The 19,302-nt window shown below is 37.6% G+C and overlaps 1 protein-coding gene across 5 annotated transcripts in view; it reads right to left on the reverse strand.

The window, feature by feature from the left end:
* Nucleotides 1-19,302, reverse strand: part of sema5ba (sema domain, seven thrombospondin repeats (type 1 and type 1-like), transmembrane domain (TM) and short cytoplasmic domain, (semaphorin) 5Ba) — a 229,475-nt gene that overhangs the window by 15,669 nt on the left and 194,504 nt on the right. For 4 of the 5 annotated variants that reach the window (XM_051118512.1, XM_051118510.1, XM_051118511.1 and 1 more), the window contains 7 exons: nt 15,207-15,324; nt 14,769-14,950; nt 14,228-14,371; nt 12,009-12,156; nt 8,918-9,143; nt 5,963-6,175; nt 2,657-2,827 (listed from right to left, as the gene is read on the reverse strand). In XM_051118512.1, the coding sequence (XP_050974469.1) occupies nt 2,657-2,827; nt 5,963-6,175; nt 8,918-9,143; nt 12,009-12,156; nt 14,228-14,371; nt 14,769-14,950; nt 15,207-15,324 (1,202 nt within the window). The remainder of the gene's footprint in view (nt 1-2,656; nt 2,828-5,962; nt 6,176-8,917; nt 9,144-12,008; nt 12,157-14,227; nt 14,372-14,768; nt 14,951-15,206; nt 15,325-19,302) is intronic. The other variant, XM_051118514.1, reaches the window with a different exon arrangement.

Genomic DNA, 19,302 nt, shown 5'->3' on the forward strand with positions numbered 1-19,302 from the left:
TTATATGTTCTGTGAAGAGTCATGGCTTCTCTATTCTCTATTATTGCATGTGGTTGTGCACTTTAATTTGCAGAAATCCTACAAAGTATGTAGTCTCTTAAAAACAGTGTCCTTTTTGTCACATCCATAACGCATGATTATTTCCCTTTTTTAACATATACAACTTGTCCATAGACTGATATTTTTCTGATGTTTAGACTAAAATACAAACAGATGGTTTGGTATATTGGTAACACATACATTCTCTAAGCATTTATTTGTTACATCCATAAAGCAAAATGTCATCCATAATGCTGGATTTGTCCAGAAACATTTTGTTTACATACATGTTTTGTGACACGTGCACACATATGTAGATGTATTGGTAAATTATTGAAACATTAATTTAAATCTATTCACTTAAGTCCACATTTATAGTAACTGCATAGAAATGAGAAATCGGGAGATTATTTAAATTGCACCTTTTTGTTGGTGCAAAGAAGAATGGAATTCATAGAGGTTTGGAACAGCTTAGCTGTAAATGATGAGAAAATTTTTTGGATGAACTCTTCCTTTAAAAGGAGCGCTCCAATTTTGGCCATCCTCACAGTTCAGACAGCAATCTAACCAGAGCGCTGCCGACTCAACGGCCCACCCACGCACATGAAACAAACACCGCCAGAGCCACACGAGGAGGCAAAAATAATCACAGTCTGAGGCAATACTTTCAGAGCAAGTGTACCAAAAACTTTACTGAGAAGAAACTTTGATTTAAAATGTATTTGTTTGCTGGGAAAATCCAATCTGTAAATAGACACATTCCTTTCATGTTTCAGCTTTTAAGGAGCTTGTCTAGACCATAACACAGTGTTATAATTCTCTCTGAGCAAATTTGTCATTCATGAAGGGGGCCAACAGGGGCCAAATGTTTGAATCTAGCATCCAAAAGACTTCAATATCAGCAGCAGTAACTCCTAGAGAATATCGTAGCATTTCAGAAAATCCAGATTCACTGTATGATAAAAGGCTGGTAACTTCTACATTAATCTTCAGTTATGTTCAAACAAACATGTCCTTAGGAATTTGCAATGCAGAATCTGAACTGCAAAGGAACCTTATAAGTGACTGACAACAACTCAGGATCTTCCATCAACAGCATGGATTTCAGGTTTTAATCTGAAGAGCCAAAAGCAATACAGAGGTAGTATTTGGTAAAGCTACAAGGCTTTACATGATCCAGTCTCCATAAATATTTCAGTTTTGTCTAAAAGGGACAGCTGATTTTTAAAGTGATGGCAGCAGAAGGTGACAACAGAGCTTTGCACTGCCACAGTCTGCTTGCACACAGCACACTTCCATATGCATGCAGCTCACATATGGCACCATCTGTAGCCTGGAGGACCCCAGGAGCCTCCCTCAGAATCTGAAGAATGTGTTACTGGTGATTGAAAGGTCTGAAATCATTCCTTCAATGCAATGATAATCAGCTGGTCATAAACTATCCCATTAAAAAGACTAGCATATGTTGTGTTGTGGATGCTGGTGTGCTCACAAGGATTCTTAAAGTGATAGTTCACCTAAAAAAAATAATTTGGTTCTAAAATTATGAACTTAAAAGAAAATAATTCACTGTATGGAGACAAATGCTAAGACTTATTAATAAGAGGGATCATATAAAATGCATGTTATTTTTTGTTTAGTACTGACCTGAATAAGATGTTTCATATAAAAGATGTTTATGTATAGTCCATGAGAGAAAATAAGAGTTGAATTTATAAAAATGACCCCGTTCAAAAGTTTACATACGCTTGATTGTTAATACTGTGTTGTTACCTAAATGATCCACAACTGTGTTTTTTTGTTTAGTGATAGTTGTTCATGAGTCCCTTGTTTGTCCTGAACAGTTAAACTGCTTGCTGTTCTTCAGAAAAATCCTTTAGGTCCCACAAATTCTTTGGTTTTTCAGCATTTTTGTGTATTTGAACCCTTTCCAACAATGACTGTATGATTTGAGATCCATCTTTTCACCGTGAGGACAAGTGAGGGACTTATATGCAACTATTACAAAAGGTTCAAACGCTTACCAATGCTCCAGAAGGAATAACGATGCATTAAGAGCCGGGGGTGTAAACTTTTGAACAGAATAAAGATGTGTACATTTTTCTTCTTATTTTTTTTTTTATTTAGTACAGCCCTTCTGAAACTACAGAAGATACTTACATGTTTCCCAGAAGACAAAATAAGTTAAATTTACCCTGATCTTAAAATTCAAAAAGTTTTCACCCCCTGGCTCTTAATGCATTGCGTTTCCCTCTGGAGCATCAGTGAGCGTTTGAACCTTCTGTAATAGCTGCATATGAGTCCCTCAGTTGTCCTCAGTGTCAAAAGATGAATCTCAAAATTATATAGTAATTGATGGTAGGAGTTTAAATACACAAACCAAAGAATTTGTGGGACCTGAAGGATTTTTCTGAAGAACAGCAGGCAGTTAACTGTATGTTTCTGAATGGTGTTAATAATGGGTGTTGATGGACAAATGGCACATTGAAAACCAACTGTATCTTGTGCTTACAGACAGAGGTTGAGCTCATTTTGGAGAGCCTTGAGTTTTTGTAGCACATTTCAATCAAAGCATCGTTTCATCCCATTGGTGCTTCTAGATTGGAACTGATCTTACCATCACAGGTGTGTGTGTTGCAAAGAGCCTCCTCTGTGTGCAAGCCGATGCAGATGTCCCCTCCATTGGCAGGGGTGGGGCTGGTGCATGTGCGCGTTCGTTGGTAGTGCCCACCTCCACAGGGCACCGAACACTGTGACCATGATGACCAGCAAGCCCAGGCGCCGTTAACTGCACAGACCAAACACGTACAAACAAATACGACATACAAAGACAAACACAAAACAATCAGGCAAGGAGGGGGACACAATCATTCAAGCATCAGATAAGCGGACGCAAATGCAGTGCAAACAAGAAAGACGGAGCGGAGGATGCAAACACAATGTACTGAACACAAACGTAAAAAACATCAATCAAACAGGCAAACACATAACAATCCAAAAAAAACAGACATGATTGGAAATTCCAACAAGGCGGACAAAGCAAGCAGACATCTGTTATGGGATGTGATGGTGATCCAAACATTCAAAGTTCAGGGCAGAATGCCGCGCTTGGAGTTTCAACCAGCTTTATTTGACCCAAAATGCTCCTCTGTGAACACTTGAGACGTGTTGTTACAATGAACACCAGCTGTTTACATCCATTTCTTTGTTTATTCCTCTGGAAAACCAGATTAAAATGGTGAGTGATATCTAGCTGGTCCTAGCCGGTCACAAAGTTCCAAAAACCAGCTTGACCACCTAAAGCTGGTGCCAGCTAATCACAAAATAACAGCTACCATCTTAAACTAGATTTTCCAGCACTGACCGAGATAGAAGCATTGCTGTTGTGCAGTTTCCTCTGACTTTAACAGGCCCTGCCACCATCCTCTTGACGTCTCATCAGACTGATGGAGGAGAAGGTTAGGGGTGGCTCCTTCTCTCTGCACTAGGAAGCACTGTTTAACTTCAGTGGATTAGCATGTGTGTACTAGGGCATGACTGAAGTGTGAAGTCAGACCGATTGCAATCACAGCAAGTCCAGCAACCTTGCACACTGAGAGAGAAGCCGGGCGTTGGATTGGAGTGCATGTCTGAGGTCAAAACAATGATTAAAATGGTTGGCTGATGTCAGTAATGTCTTTGAATCCATGTGCCCTACCCCTTTTTATTTTGCTTTGTTATTTCAATCCTATTTCCCATTCTGCCTGAGTGGAAAACAGCATAGCAAATAGCGTGGGTGACGTTCATTTGTCACACTCAGGGAGAGTTTAGAGCGGACAATGCATTGGCAAGTGGCTGTCAATATGTGTAAAGAAACACACAAAAGCATCTGTTGGGAACCTCCAGGGTGATTGGTGAGATAATTTGCACTGTGATCCTTTAAAGGTGAACTATTAGCACTTTCAAAACAAGGCTTTGTTTGCGTGAGCCAAAGAGGACAAGTAAACCTGGAGAAAAAATGTATTTTAGCACCCTTAAACTGTCTTTTAGCATGCCTAAATTGTCTGTTAACACTTTTGAAATGTTTGTTAGCACCCTTAAACGTTCACTAGCATTCCTAAACAGGGTTAGCACCCTTAAACTGTATGTTAGCACCCTCAGTTTGCATCCTTAACCTGTTTGTTAGCATCCTTAAACTGTCCGTTAGCATCCTAAAACTCTGTTAATATCCCCAAATCATCAGTTAACATCCTTAAATTGTCATTTTGCATCCTTAAACTTTCCATTAGCATAGCTAAACATGTTAGCAATTGCATACTATAGAAATTTAAAACACTCTGAAAACATCTTAGCCAAAGAGGACAATTAAACCTGGAGAAAATATATTTTAGCACCCTTACACTGTCTATTAGCATGCCCAAATTGTCTGTTAGCACCTTTGAAATGTCTGTTAGCACCCTTAAACATTTCGTTACCATTCCTAAACTGTGTTGGCACCCTTAAACTGTCCCTTAGCATCCTAAAACTGTCTGTTAATATCCCCAACTTATCAGTTAACATCCTTAAACTGTCATTTTGCGTCCTTAAACTGTCCATTAACATACTATAGCAATGGGCTAAAAACACTCTGAAAGGTTCCCTTTTAGGACCCTTAAACTGTCTATTAGCATGCCTAAATTGTCTGTTAGCACCCTTAAACTGTCTGTTAGCACCTTTAAAATGTCTGTTAGCACCCTTAAACTTTTCATTAACATTCCTAAACTGTGTTAGCCCTCTTACACTGTATGTTAGCACCCTTAAACTCTGTTTGCATCCTTAAACAGTTTGTTAGCATCCTTTATCTGCCCATTATCATCCTTAAACTGTCCATTAGCATCACCAAACATGCTAGCAATTTCATAGTATAGCAATGTGCTAAAAACATTCTGAAAATATCTTAGCCAAAGAGGACAAATAAACTTGGAGAATTTTTTTAGCACCCTTACTCTGTCTATTAACATGCACAAATTGTTAGCATTCCTAAACTTTTAGCACCCTTAAACTGTTAATATCCCCAAGTCATCAGTTAACATCCTTAAACTGTGATTTGCATCCTTAAACTGTCCATTAGCATCACCAAGCATGCTAGCAATCACATACTATAGCAATGTGCTAAAAACACTCTGAAAACATCTTAGCCAAAGAGGAAAAATAAACTTGGAGAAAAATGTATTTTAGCACGCTAAAACTCTCTGTTAACATGCTTAAATTGTCTGTTAGCACCCTTGTTAGCATTCCTAAACTGTGTTAAGACCCTTAAACTGTATGTTAGCACCCTTAAACTCTGTTTGCATCCTTAATCTGTCCATTAGCATCTTTAAACTGTCCACCAGCATCCCCAAACATGCTAGCAATCGCATAATATAGCAATGGACTAAAAACACTCTGAAAACATCTTAGCAACCAAAGAGCAGCTCCCTCTATAAATGAAAATTTATACTAAGCGACTCGGTGGCAGGTACATTTGTTGCACATATTTTCTTTTTTTAATACAATAATCAAATTATTTTAGCAAGTCTGTTTAATGCCAGTTCATTGCACACTTTACCTTTAAAGTTCTGGTGATAACTGGAAATTTCAATTGATCTTGTGATTTCTAAATCAGAAAAGAGTATTCGATTTATCCTTGAGTTCATGTCTGTTTGGAATTATGGTGAAATCTCTTAATTTGACCATAGCAGGTCCCTACGGGGCTTTGGGTTTCCATTAGCTAATGAAATCAGTAATACACTTCACACACCCTAATGGAAGCAGAGGCTTTTCCAGCACGATGAGCAACTACCTTGATTATGAGCATATGTGGGAGTCTATTTAAGTGTGTATTTGTGTGCACATATGTAAATGTGCATTTGGAGAGTGCTTGTGTTTACATGCATGTTTCTGAGTGGGTGTGTGTGTGTGTTACCTGGACAGGGCTGAGGATTGCAGTCCTGATATTCTACTGGAGATCCTCGGCAGGCAGTGGGAACGCTTTTGCCCTCAGCGCTGGTGCAGGTGCGTTTGCGAGTGCGGTAGCCTTTGGCACACTCCTGAGTGCAAGCTGACCACATCTCCCACGATGACCAGCCAGAGCCTGTCAGTCGTACACCAGGCGTCTTGAGAAGCTCCTCAACTAGAGCTGTAAAACATATATTGCATGTTACATGTTTGCTAGTTTTTGTCATTTCTTTTATCAATTAATTTTTTCACAGCATACTGACACTGTTATGATCACACAGAATCTACTTGACTAATATAGTTGTTGTTAAATAATTATCTTATATAAGCTATCTTTACAGTAATTGTTCTTGATGTAAACAGCCATTTAGTTCTTTTATTTTAAGAGCACTCCAGGCATGATGTATTTTTGTAGGTCAAAATCCAGAATCAAGTTAGCATATTAGCACCTCCAGTTCCATCGTCCAAAAATCAGTGAATTTTTTTAATGGGTTTTGCATTAAACTTGTGTCTGTGGTTAACACAAGCTCAAGATATTTTCACATTTATCCTACAATGAAATACACCAGTAATACCCTTGTGCTATTTTTAAATCTCTTACTTATTTTGAAACAGATGTTTGCTAACATGTGGCTAGATGGGACTGCAGAAGTTGTTGGGAACATTAAATATCATCATGGTGAACCAGAGACTACTCTCCTCACTAGTCTACTTTTACAGCCTCATTAGTATTATTTCCATCGCCCTGTTTTTATGTGCATTTTGAAGTATTGCATCAGAATCGAGTGATGGAAAAAAGTCAAGTGACTTTGCACTATGGGACAGCATAAACTGACTAACCATGCCTAAGCAAAGTCTGTCTGTCAAAGTATTTCAGCATCATTTTCTCCCAGAACTGTCTTACACAACTGCATTCCCAAACAACAGGCATCCACCTCCAGAAGCGATGACGGCATTTTTTGTGAGGTGCAAGTATTTTTATATATAAAATTACTGTATTCAGTGGTTTCTCCTACTTTTCTTAGTGATATTTAGTGCCAGTTTGTCACTGTCGTGCAGACCAAACGGTAAGTCGTAGAGACTTGAAACTTGGAGGGATGGTAGTACTCACACTGCGGACAATGTCACCAAGGCTAGCAACAATCGGCCTCACGGGGGCGCTACAGCGATCAAAAGTACAAAATCGCTCATAATTCCCAAACCGTCAGTTGCAGGCTCAAGTCTCTTAAGCCTGACGAATTGTTCAGATATTTCTGATTTAAAAAAAAAAAAAATGGAACAAGGAACAAAACCACGAAGCTTGGCCACTTGGTGGCGCTATAAGAGGGAAAAACCATAAAAATGGATATAACTACGCAACTGTTTGTCCAATCAACATGAAAATCGCTGTGCGCGATCTTGGTCCAAAGTGCCACAAGTGTCTATAAGGACTCAAGTGTCTATTGCGTATCTCAAAAAACATGTCCGCCATTGGTCGCTGAAAGGCTAACAGAGGCCAACCAGAATGAAACCCAGCCTGTTTGACAGAAATTGGCCACTGGTTGGGGGGGGATTTTTCACACATACACGCATTACTTGTATCATATAATAGAACTCTTCATTCCAGACAGCCTTGCCTCTAGAACCACTGCTGTCAATCAGATGTAAAAAACCTACTTTTGAGAACTAGTCCTAGGTTTTTTGCTCACTCTGGAAAAAACTGTGTAGTACAATTCTCTGGACTCTTTAGGTCAATAACCATCAAAAAAACATTGAAATTTTCCATTTGGGAAGCTATACCGAGGTCATTAAAAAAGGGGCCTGTCCACATTTACTCCTAATCCTACAAAGCCTAAAGGAAAACTCCAAACTTCACAAAACCTAAACAAGCATGCAAAGTTTTAAGGAGATCAGACCACAGTTGCTGCTATAACAGTTATAAACATTAAAAAACATAATATTTCTTATGGTAAATTACCTGGATTTGCCAAAAATGTTTTTTCAAATCATTGATTTAAGTGGTTACAGGCTTGCTAAATAATGTCTTTTTTCATATATGCTTAAATGCCCTAAAGCGCTTGAACCCTGATAATCACTGCTTGCAGCTACATTTATTAACAATTCTACGTTTTTGGAAGCTTGATGGGCATCAAGGGTTACTATAGCTAAACCAGGGTAACCACAATAACCATGGTTTGCTACACTAACCGTAGTTTAACCCCATGGTATTAAACATAATAATGGTTATACAAATGGTAAACAATACGCAAAAAAACAGGGTTACTACACATTTACTATAGTAAAACCATGGTTAATTTGTATAAGGGATAGTTTGTTTATAGCTTATGTTTAGTTTTTTACTTCTGGTGGTTGTATTTAGGCTTCAAAATTCATAAACGTTAGTAAAAATTATCATGATGAACAAATGTATAAGAATCATAAACTTTAGTTGGTCACAGAGCTCATTTTCTGCAGTAATTCAAAAATCCAATTGAAATCCTATTAGGTTTTTGATGAGGGAACCAGGGTGATGTTAACTTCCGGGTTGGGCTACTAAAATACTGTACGTCATCACTGCAGCACTCCATGAGTGTGTTATTTTAAGAAGTGGCCTCTACCTGTGTAATTCAAGGTTACTTAAAAAAAATCCCACCAATGTCATGCTGTGTTTTACAGCATCTCTGACAAAAAACATTCTGGTCACAGCAACCTGCACAAGGTGAATTCTGACACTCCCTTGTCTCTAATGCATTCCATGTGCACCTCAAGTGGTTGACCTCCTCCGAGTTCAGACAGGAAGATACAGTTAATCAATGTGGCGCCCGCCATGCGCAAAGTGGCCAAGGGCTGAACTGTGACCCTGAACTGTCATTGAGCCAGCAATATCGGCTTACTCAGTCAGATCTGTTCATTTAGGTGTGCATTAGAAAAAGGGATCACTCACAATCTGTTTCACAGGTTACTGTCCCATCATTGGGGCAGAAGCGGGTCTCCACTTTACGCTTGCCCAGTTGAAGCTCATGAGGGTCAGCCAGTTGGGCCCGGCAGATGTAGCGTACTCTTTGCTCCTGCCGTGCCCCTCCCTGGGTTATGTTGACCGGAACCCAAGGGGTCCATGGGGTGTTTCGGCGCACCTCCGGACAGGACTCCAGATTACATGCCTGGTACTCCTGCAAAGAGATGACATCATCCAGTTGCTCATTCCTCATGCACAAGTGACATTATTTCACCTCTTAAGATCCACGTGAAGCTCATTCTTGTGCCATCAGTGTGAACAGTTAATAAAATTTAATGGCTGCTTGCTAGACACCCAAGGGGATGTTACAGTTCTTTGCAAGGAACGTTAATTTGAGTCCTAATTAAGTCGATTAAATTTGAATTAATTGCAGCTCTTAAGAGAGTTGGAGAGCAAAGAAATCTGTCCGATTTAAAAATGTAAGAGCAAAAGAGCATTTTAGGAACCTGAATGCTATTTTGATAATTTGTCGCAAGATGCAATGGAGCAAATAAAGTATGAAATGTATAAACAAATATATTAAACAAATTATATAGACCCATGGATTTTTCTATGTACACTACCAGTCAAGAGTTTTTGTACAGTAAGATTTTTTATGTTTTTTTTAAAGAAGTCTCTTCTGCTCACCAAGCCTGCATTTATTTGATCCAAAGTACAGCAAAACTAGTAAAATTGTGAAATATTTTTACTATTTAAAATAACGGTTTTCTATTTTAATATACTTTAAAATGTCATTTATTCCTGTGATTTCAAAGCCAGTTTTTTAGCATCATTAACTCCAGTCACATGATCCTTCAGAAATCATTCTAATATTCTGATTTGCTGCTTAAAAAAACATTTATTATTATGTTGAGTAGATTTTTTTCAGGTTTCTTTGTTAAATAGAAAGTTCAGAAGAACAGCATTTATCTGAAATAGAAATCTTTTGCAACATTATAAATGTCTTTATTATCACTTTTGATCAGTTTAAAGCACCCTTGCTAAATAAAAGTATTAATTCCTAGAATTTCTTCAAAAAAATTAATAATAATAATAATAATGTTAAAAAAAGCTTTTTATTTCAGATAAATGCTGATCTTTGGATCTTTCTATCCATCAAAGTATCCTGAAAAAAAATGTACTCAACTGTTTTAAATATTGATAATAATAATAAATATTTCTTGAACAGCAAATCAGCATATTAGAATGATTTCTGAAGGATCATGTGACAGAGTAATGATGCTGAAAAAGAAGAGACTTCTTTAAAAAAACATTAAAAAACCTTTCTGTTCAAAAACTTTTGGCCGGAAATTAGGGGTGGAGCCGAACCCGAATACGGTATTCGGAAAGGCACAAATAGCGTGTTTTTTACAAATACTTATTTCGAACAAATACTTAAAAACATATTTGTATTCGGGAACAAGAAAAACTTTATATCAAAAAGCTGCGTTTCCTCATGAGACCGCAGTGCATGTCCGCATGAGCGAGTGAGTGAGTGACATTCAGGAGTCGGGGGTTGGGGGCAGGGCTCGAAATTGAGACCTCGCATATGCTCCCAAAATTTAATCTGCGCGACCTCAAAATATATTTGGAAGCATTTGTGCGAGAAATCGTTGTGGTGCGACTTGTTTTTATTTGTATACAAAACTTTCGCTAGCCTAACTACTGCCCAGACTGCTGTGAGCTGATACAGTGACAGTTTCGCCGTTCTCTCCAACATTGCACAACTAATTAAACTCAATCTGTACATTCTTAACTTTAATGCAGATTTTAGATATTAGCCGTCGATCACTCCCTGTCACTGACACTGCGCTCCGCTGAAACTCGGAACCGGCCGTTTTTTTCTCTCTCTCTCAACCAACCTCTGTTCCAGATTTGCACAAACTACATTGCAATTAGGGGTGTGTGATATGACGATTTTTGATTGTGGACAATTAAAATGTCTCCACAATCTGCTTTTGAAGAAATATACTATATTTTGTGCTACAGCGCACATTCTGTCAGACGCAATTCTGGCGTCTCCGTCTCAATATACTGTACAACGCGGCATACATTCAAATTAAATGATAACTCCACTCACGCAGGGGCGTAATTTCCACTGGGGACACACTTTTCAAAATCCCGTTTGTGTCCCACCACTTTTAAATTGGTTTGTTAAATTAATGTCTTGTATTGTAGAATGGACGCTCAGCACCGCCGAGTTTAGCGCCATCGTTAAAACGAAACCGAAAGTAAAACGCGCGCGCGCATTCAAAAGCAATTTTAATACCCCACGTTTAGAGAGCGACTCCCCAGTTAACCTTAGCATAGCTTCCCGTCACTCATTAACTTAGTTGAAACTCCTCACATGGATTTGGGCAACCATCTCTTGGTCCTCCACCAGCCAAAAAAAGTGTGTAGAAGTGTAACGCAAAAAAACTGGATTTTACGCCTATTTTGAATTTTACTCGAATACAAATACAAATACAAATACAAATACAAATACTTTTCCCCCTCAACAAATACAAATACAGATACAAATACCGGCTGCTTTGCACACCCCTACCGGAAATGTATGTATGCTTTTGGACAGAAGCGTACGATGGATTTTGTGTAACACAATCAAAAAAAAAAATTGTATGCAAATAGAAACAGTATATATGGAAAACCGAGGCAAGCAGTCAGACATTCACTCCAATTAATATTTCTCTGAGTGGGTTTATTTTAAGTCTATCTCTTCATTGGCATGTTTTATTTCTTTTTCATTTTGAAGGTGGTGAACGTAAATAACTACAAGGCTATTGGCAGGCTGTGTAGACGATCAGCTTAATGTAAGTGACAGTCTCAGAACTGCATAAATCTTCTAAATAAAACCGCATGCTGTGTATTAGATTTGTCTAGTCCACTCAGTCTCTCCTGAATCACAAATGAGCTCCACTTTTACAGTACATCACACATATCTTTCTGGGAGGGGAGAGAGCTGCTTGGTTATCATGGTCGAGCAGGAGGCTTTAAGGCTAAAGCGTGTGTGTAGATGTGTGTGTACTTCAGGTGTACGTACCAGCGCACATCCTGGACAGCTATTTCCATTCTCACAGTTCCTGGAGCGAGAGTGCACCCCTCCTCCACACTCTGAGCTGCACTTGGACCAGGGCGACCATGATGACCAGAAGATGGGCTGAGGGCACGACACCTTCTCATTGCAGAATCTGGTGAGCATAAAAAATGTGTTTTACTCATATCATGAGTTTAAGCCAGGCCTGCTCTAAGCTGATAAACCTCAAGAGAAATGTTTAAAGGGGTTATATTATAGGAAGAATTGCCACAGGTTTGACAACATTGCATTTGGCTATGAGATACTTGTAAACCTGGCATTTGATGTTACTGGCGTCCAACCTACACTACAGCCATCACATCTGACAGTTTCAGTAGAGGGGAAGATTATTGAATTAGAATGGTTTTAAATTTAACTTGCACTTGCACAAGTGTTATTTTTTAGTATCATAGAGATTCTATTAGTTTTTATTATTATTTGGATTAGCATTTCTTTTTATATTTTCATTTTGCTTAAAGTTTTAGTAATTTTGTTGTGTTTTGTCATTTTTAGGGTTTTCTTGTAGTAGTTTTGTGTGTGTGTATATATGGACCACAAAACCAGTCTTAGGTCACAGGGGTGTATTTGTAGCAATAGCCAAAAATACATTGTATGGGTCAAAAGTATTTATTTTTCTTTTATGCCAAAAATCTTTAGGATATTAAGTAAAGACCATGTGAAAGATATTTCATAAAATTCCTACTGTAAATATTTCAAAACTTAATTTTTGATTAGTAATATGCATTATTTAGAACTTCATTTGGACAATTTTAAAGGTGATTTTCTCAATATTTTTAATATATATTTAAATAGCTGTATCTCAGCCAGATGTTGTCCTATCCTAACAAATATCCATACATTAATGGAAAGCTTATTTATTCAGCTTTCAGATGATGTATAAATCTCAATTTTCGAAAAATTGACTGATATGTATGACTTATGACTATATATATATATACACACACACACACACACACACACACACACACACACACACAGTTTGTATTTGTATTAATTTTTATTTCAGATTTTGTTGTACTTATATTAGTTTTTGTTGTACTTATATTAGTACATCAAGTTAAACTAAATTAAAATGAGAAATATTGCCTTGCCAACTAGCAAAAATAAGTTTTTTTTATTTTATTTCAGTAAACATTCATTTTATTTAAGTAACACAAATTTTGTTTAATTTATTAATAAAGTTTTTAGATTCAGGTTAGTTTTAGCAAACTATAACTCTGACTTAGACATAACAACCATAAAAAAAAAATCTTCTTGCATAAATATAAATATCAATCTGCTCATCACACAGAATTATCATATGTGACCCTGGACCACAAAACCAGTCACAAGGGTCAGTTTATTGAAATTGAGATTTATACATCACCCGAAAGCTGAAAAATAAACTTTCCATTGATGTATGGTTTGTTAGGATAGGACAATATTTGGCTGAGATACAACTATTTAAAAAAATCAGGAAAAAATAAAAAAATTCAAAGTTGTCCAAATAAAGTTCTTAGCAAGGCATATTACTAATCAAAAATAAATTTTTGATATATTTACGGTAGGAATTTTACAAAGCATCTTCATTACTTAATACCCCAATGTTTTTTTTGGCATAAAAGAAAAATCGATAATTCTGACCCATACAATGTATTTTTTGCTATTGCTACAAATACACCAGTGCTACTTAAGACTGGTTTTGTGGTCCAGGGTCACATATGGCTTCAGAAATATATTAATTTGGACTGCTTTTATAGTGTATTTTTTTGTCCTTGGTCAGCCCATGGTCACTATGAACTTTAATTGAAATACTGAGAAAGTAATGTCAGACTTTTCATTTTGGAGTGAACTATTCCTCTAAGGCACAAGAGCAAATAACAGCAGATTTAATTATAAGGATCATTGGGTAAAAATGGTAATATAAAACTAAATAATGACTATTTTTGGTGTAAAGATTCCATTACAAAACATTACAAGCAGACCCCAGGGGGTCGATTTAAAAAACCATGTATGATAAGACCTACTTAAATGAAACCAGATTAATCTTTCTTATGTGAAAGGGAATCAAATCTAATTTGAGGCTCCTTAATTACATTACCTAATCTTTATTAAATAACTGATGAATATCTAAATAACATTATGATATATTTAGATGTGCAAGAAAAAGAAAACTCTTATCTTACCTCTGTTCTCTGCTCTGCCCCACACACACTCGGCCGCCATGCCTGGGCGAAGGATTGTTACAGGATCGCTGGCGGACTTCAAACCCAATCTCACAGCTTGTGCTGCACTGGCCCCAGGATGACCAGGGTGTCCATCCTCCATTCCTGCAGAAAAAAGAAAGACAGAAAAACAACTGAGCATGAGTGGACCTTCGCAAGAAGTGATGGGTACAAGCCCATGTTCTCATTTGGGATATAGAAATACTTTTTCTTCCGGCAGCACTGCCGCATTTGATAATGCTAACGTGATGTGATGGAAGAGAAAGAGGACAGGTTTGATAAGGAATTTTGATCGGGAAACGTTCACAATTTGTTAAAGTGCTCGGTTCCTGCAAGGCATCTCCTGTGATGAGAGAGCTGCCACTTCTGGTAAAAACACAATTCAGTTTCCGCACCTTAGATGAAGCGTGGCGTCAATAAATAAACAGATCGGCTGAAACACTTTGACTGAATTATAATTATTTGGCTGAGCTATTCCTTTAAGGAAGAACTTTTTACTTGCCTTGAACAGTTGGACACCTCAATGGTGGGACCCTCACAGTTTTTACCCCCACAGCGAGGGGGCGGGCTATCGCATGCCCGCGATCGGCATAGACACGTGCTGGTGCCTTCGCCGTCATCATGGCTACAGGGTTGCCATGGAGCCCAGGGCCCGTATGCACCATCTGCGGTTTGGTTCCTCAGCTGGAAGAAATGAGAAAAAAATGTGAATTTGAAGGTTGGGTGCATGCAGAATCTCAGTCCTAAAAAATAATGACCACAAAGCAGCTGCCTCAAGTGATGTTATCAATCATGCGGCATAGCACCTTTCACGCAACACAGATTTCAAAGCTGCAGTGGGAGACTGGCTGAGTGCTATGGAGACGACGGACATGTGTCGAAACATCAGTCATGCATGAGGCAGTGAGTGAGGTGGACTCTTTAAACGGCTGGTCCTTACCGGGCAGGCAGTGATGTTCTGGAACCACTGGCTCATGTTGGAGCTGTCCTCTATGGTGGTGCAACGGCGCTGCTTTCGGTCCCAGCCACAGTAAGGGTCCCTTGCATCCAAACACATCCTAAAATAGAAATAGAAACAGTGAGAAAAACAGAAAGGGAGAGAAAGAGAAAAAACACACAGGCTTAGTGCAGGAAGAGTATTGGTACATTATTATATTAAATTAGAATTTAATGTATTGTTAAATACATGTTCCTAGTCTTACTGTACAATTAATTTGAAAGACATAAAATTGTTTTTGTAATCTTTAATCAAACTGTAATAATATATACAGTACCCATCAAAAGTTTAAGATTCAACTTTTTAACAAATTAACAAATTAAAAGGATGTATTAAATTGATTAAAAGTGACATTTATAATGTTTAAAAGACTTCTATTTCAAATACATGTTTTTAACTGTCTATTTGTAGTAACTGAATATAATTTATTTATTATATAATTATTATATAATTAACTATTACAGTAACACTTTACAATAAGGTTCATTAGTTAACATTAGTTAACTACATTAGTTAACGTGAACTAAGAGTAAACAATACTTCTACAACATTTTTTAATCTTAGTTAATGTTAATTTCAGCATTTACTAATGCATTATTAAATGCATTAGTAAATGCTGAAATTAGTTAACTAACTAGGAGTGAACAATACTACAGCATTTATTAATCTTAGTTAATTATTAAATACATTAGTAAATGCTGAAATTAGTTAACATTAGTTAACTACATTAGTTAACATGAATTAGGAGTGAACAATACTTCTACAGCATTTATTAATCTTAGTTAATGTTCATTTCCGCATTTACTAATGCATTATTAAAATCACAAGTTGTGTTTGTTAACATTAGTTAATGCCCTGTGAACTAACATGAACAAACAATGAACTGTATTTTTATTAATATTAACAAAGATTGATAAATAGTGTAATACATTTATTGTTCATTGTTTATTCATGTTAGTTAATACATTAACTAATGTTAACAAATGACACCTTATTGTAAAGTGTTACCACTACTACATATAAATATATACACATATGAATCAAAACTTTTCTGCTGACATGAAGACTATTGGATAACTTAATTTGGGCAACACCCACTTTTCATGACCCAGTAAATTCTTTGAAAATAACTGGATGAACTCAAGTTGAATATCCTGCTGCACTCTTCAATAGGTAGTGAAAGCAAAATGGGTTGCAAACAGCAATTCACATTGACTTTTAAACTGAAGAGACATCCAACATCTGTTTCCCTTGCCTTACATCGTAGATTAAAAAGCTAGCACATTAACTGACAGCAGCCCTAGGCGCTACAGTTCCCTGATACAAATCTAAACCACGCCTGAGAGAATTTGCCATCCTTTCTACAAAACCTTGCTACGCAACACCTCGAAATTGATTAAATATTTGTAAGCTGCTAAAAAAAGAGACCTAATGAGGTGTAATTAAATCTAAACCCACTAATGAAGTTAAGCCATGAGTGCCGTTTCAAGGGCTCAGGAATTTGGGGCGGTGTGTTAGTAAAGCACCAGCAGCCTCACAACCTTCCCTTTAGCTTGAAAGGCTTGTTTTTGGCACAAGTGTATCAGTTTGTTTGCGCTGGCCCTCTGGCGTTCCAGCCTCAAGGTTGAGGAAACACACAGAGTGTTGATTCAGCGCAGAGTGCCAAGACTGAATCCTGCCGAGAAGGGAGCTTGAACTGGGTTGAGTGCTAAACCACTCCAACGCTTCAACTCTGTCAGGAACATCAAGGGAAAAGAAAAAATATCACCCTTTTAACAATGTCATTTACATGGATTCTGGACAACCCTCTTGTTAAATGCCAAAAAGGGAAGATTCTGTCATCATGTGTGCAGTGTTCTTTAAAATCCATACGATTCATCTTTCTCAGAGGAACTAGAATTGACATAAAACCAAAAAATGCACAGTAGATTAAGCAGATGGAATTTCATCACCAGTGGTTTAATTTCCAAAACTTCAAGGTCACTGCTTGAAGTTATCCTAGGAGCATGATAATCTTAAATTAGATATTTGAAAAAGAACTTGATCAAAATTAGAGAACACTTAAAAGATACCTCCAAGTTATTGGTGTTAATCTGGCATGTGGTGCTAATTTCCTTAATTATATGACAAACCCTTTTTAACTGGCAGCATTCCCCTAATTTTCACTGAGATTGCAAGATGGCGGGCCACTCTAAGGTGACTTAAACTGGCAACAAGAGGTTATCCAGATGAAGGCCAAAGGGATGACCCTTTAAGCCACTGCAAGAGAAGTTAGTCATTCCAAACCTGTGATTTCCTGAATATTGCAGTTTTACAATAACACTACTTCATTCAAGACCCTCAAAATGGCTGGTCGTCCACATAAGACAAATGCACAAGAAGACAGGATAATGCAGAGTCTCTCAATAGGGAACTGGTTCAACCCTGCAGCTGGGTTTGCTTGCAGTGACCAAGCCTCTCATCAGCAGAAAGAATCAAAAGTCTAAGTGCACCTTTACTGAGGAGCATGTTGTGTGGAAAGAGGAGAACTGGTCCAAAGTTCACTTTAGTGATGAGAGCAAGTTTAATTTATTTGGGTCTGACAGAAAACATTTTGTTCGACGAGGAAACTGATAAAAGACTGAAGCCCAAGTGCGTAAAGAAGTCAGTGAAAGGTGGAGGAAGAAGTGTCATGGTTTGGGGTATGTTTTCTGCAGCAGGAGTTGGGCCTCTTACAGAGATACATGAAAGGGTGAATGCAAATGTTTATCAGAACCTCCTGCAGTTCCTTCCCTGCAAACATCTCCCAATCAGCCTGCAATTTTCATGCAAAACAATACCCCTGTCACACAAAACAGGTAAAGCAATTCCTTGAAGCTAATGACATGAAAATAATGAAATGGCCGGCCCAGAGTCCTGATCTAAACCCAACTTAAAATCTCTGGAAAATCTTTGGTGACAAAAGAAGCACAAGAAACACACTATAGTTACCAAACTATGGCAGAAAGTGGAAGAAGTGTGGACCAAGATCACACCAACACAGTCTGAGAAACTGGTGATGTCCTGCACCCACAGATGTGCTGAAGTCATTCAAAGCAAGGGAATTTCTGACAGCAGTAACCCTCTAAGATTTTAGTTGTAATCTTCTTTCGTGCTACAGCGGTTACTGTTTTCTAATTTTAATCACTGTTTATTTGTTGAAACATCTTGGTTATTTTGTCAAACATGTTAGCAGAACAGTGGTATACCTATAGCTAATATTCCTTCAAATTTTGAGCAGTGAAGAAGAACAAGTATTTATAATAGGGCTGGTAAACGATTAATCGCGATTAATCGCATACAAAATAAAAGTGTGAGTTTGCCTAATATATGTGTGTTTACTGTGTTTAATTATTATGTATATATAAATACAAGCACATTCATGTATATATTTAAGAAATATTTCCAAGTTATAAATGTTTACATATACATATAACTTGGACATAATTACATTTGCCAAGTTCGGTTGTTTACTAAACATTTTCAATTAATTATCTATAGGAGCTGAGTATCAGGCTCATGTGGGGGACTGTGGGATTGACAGCAGACCGGAGCAAACAGTGAGAGCATCAAAGCATTTAGAAATACTCAGCTTTATGCAAAACTGCTTAAGTCATCTGAATTCAGTCGTAAGTTTTTTTCAGGGTGCATGCAGTGTGAATTCTGCATCCTGTCAATATGGGTAAACAAATATGCACCAATTGCATGAGACGTGAGGTGCGTGAAGCAGGCCTGATTAGCATCTTCTCGTTAGTTTCTGAATGTAACAGCAGCTATAATGAAACAGGAATAAACAACAGTAAATTAGTTGAAGCACCCATAGCGTTATATAGTTAGTGCACAATTGAAGACATAAATGGCTCCGGCCAATTAAAAGAATGTGAGGATGGAGAGAATAGCGATACCTTCGTTGTGCACATCTAAGGCCCAATTACCCCCCATTACAGAGGGCAGAAACACAAGCCCTCAGGGCGCTGACCTGCGAGCACTACCCATTTAAACAAAAACTTTTGCAGTGATT

The sequence above is a fragment of the Labeo rohita genome, chromosome 9, assembly GCF_022985175.1.
Source record: "Labeo rohita strain BAU-BD-2019 chromosome 9, IGBB_LRoh.1.0, whole genome shotgun sequence".
NCBI lineage: Eukaryota > Metazoa > Chordata > Actinopteri > Cypriniformes > Cyprinidae > Labeo > Labeo rohita.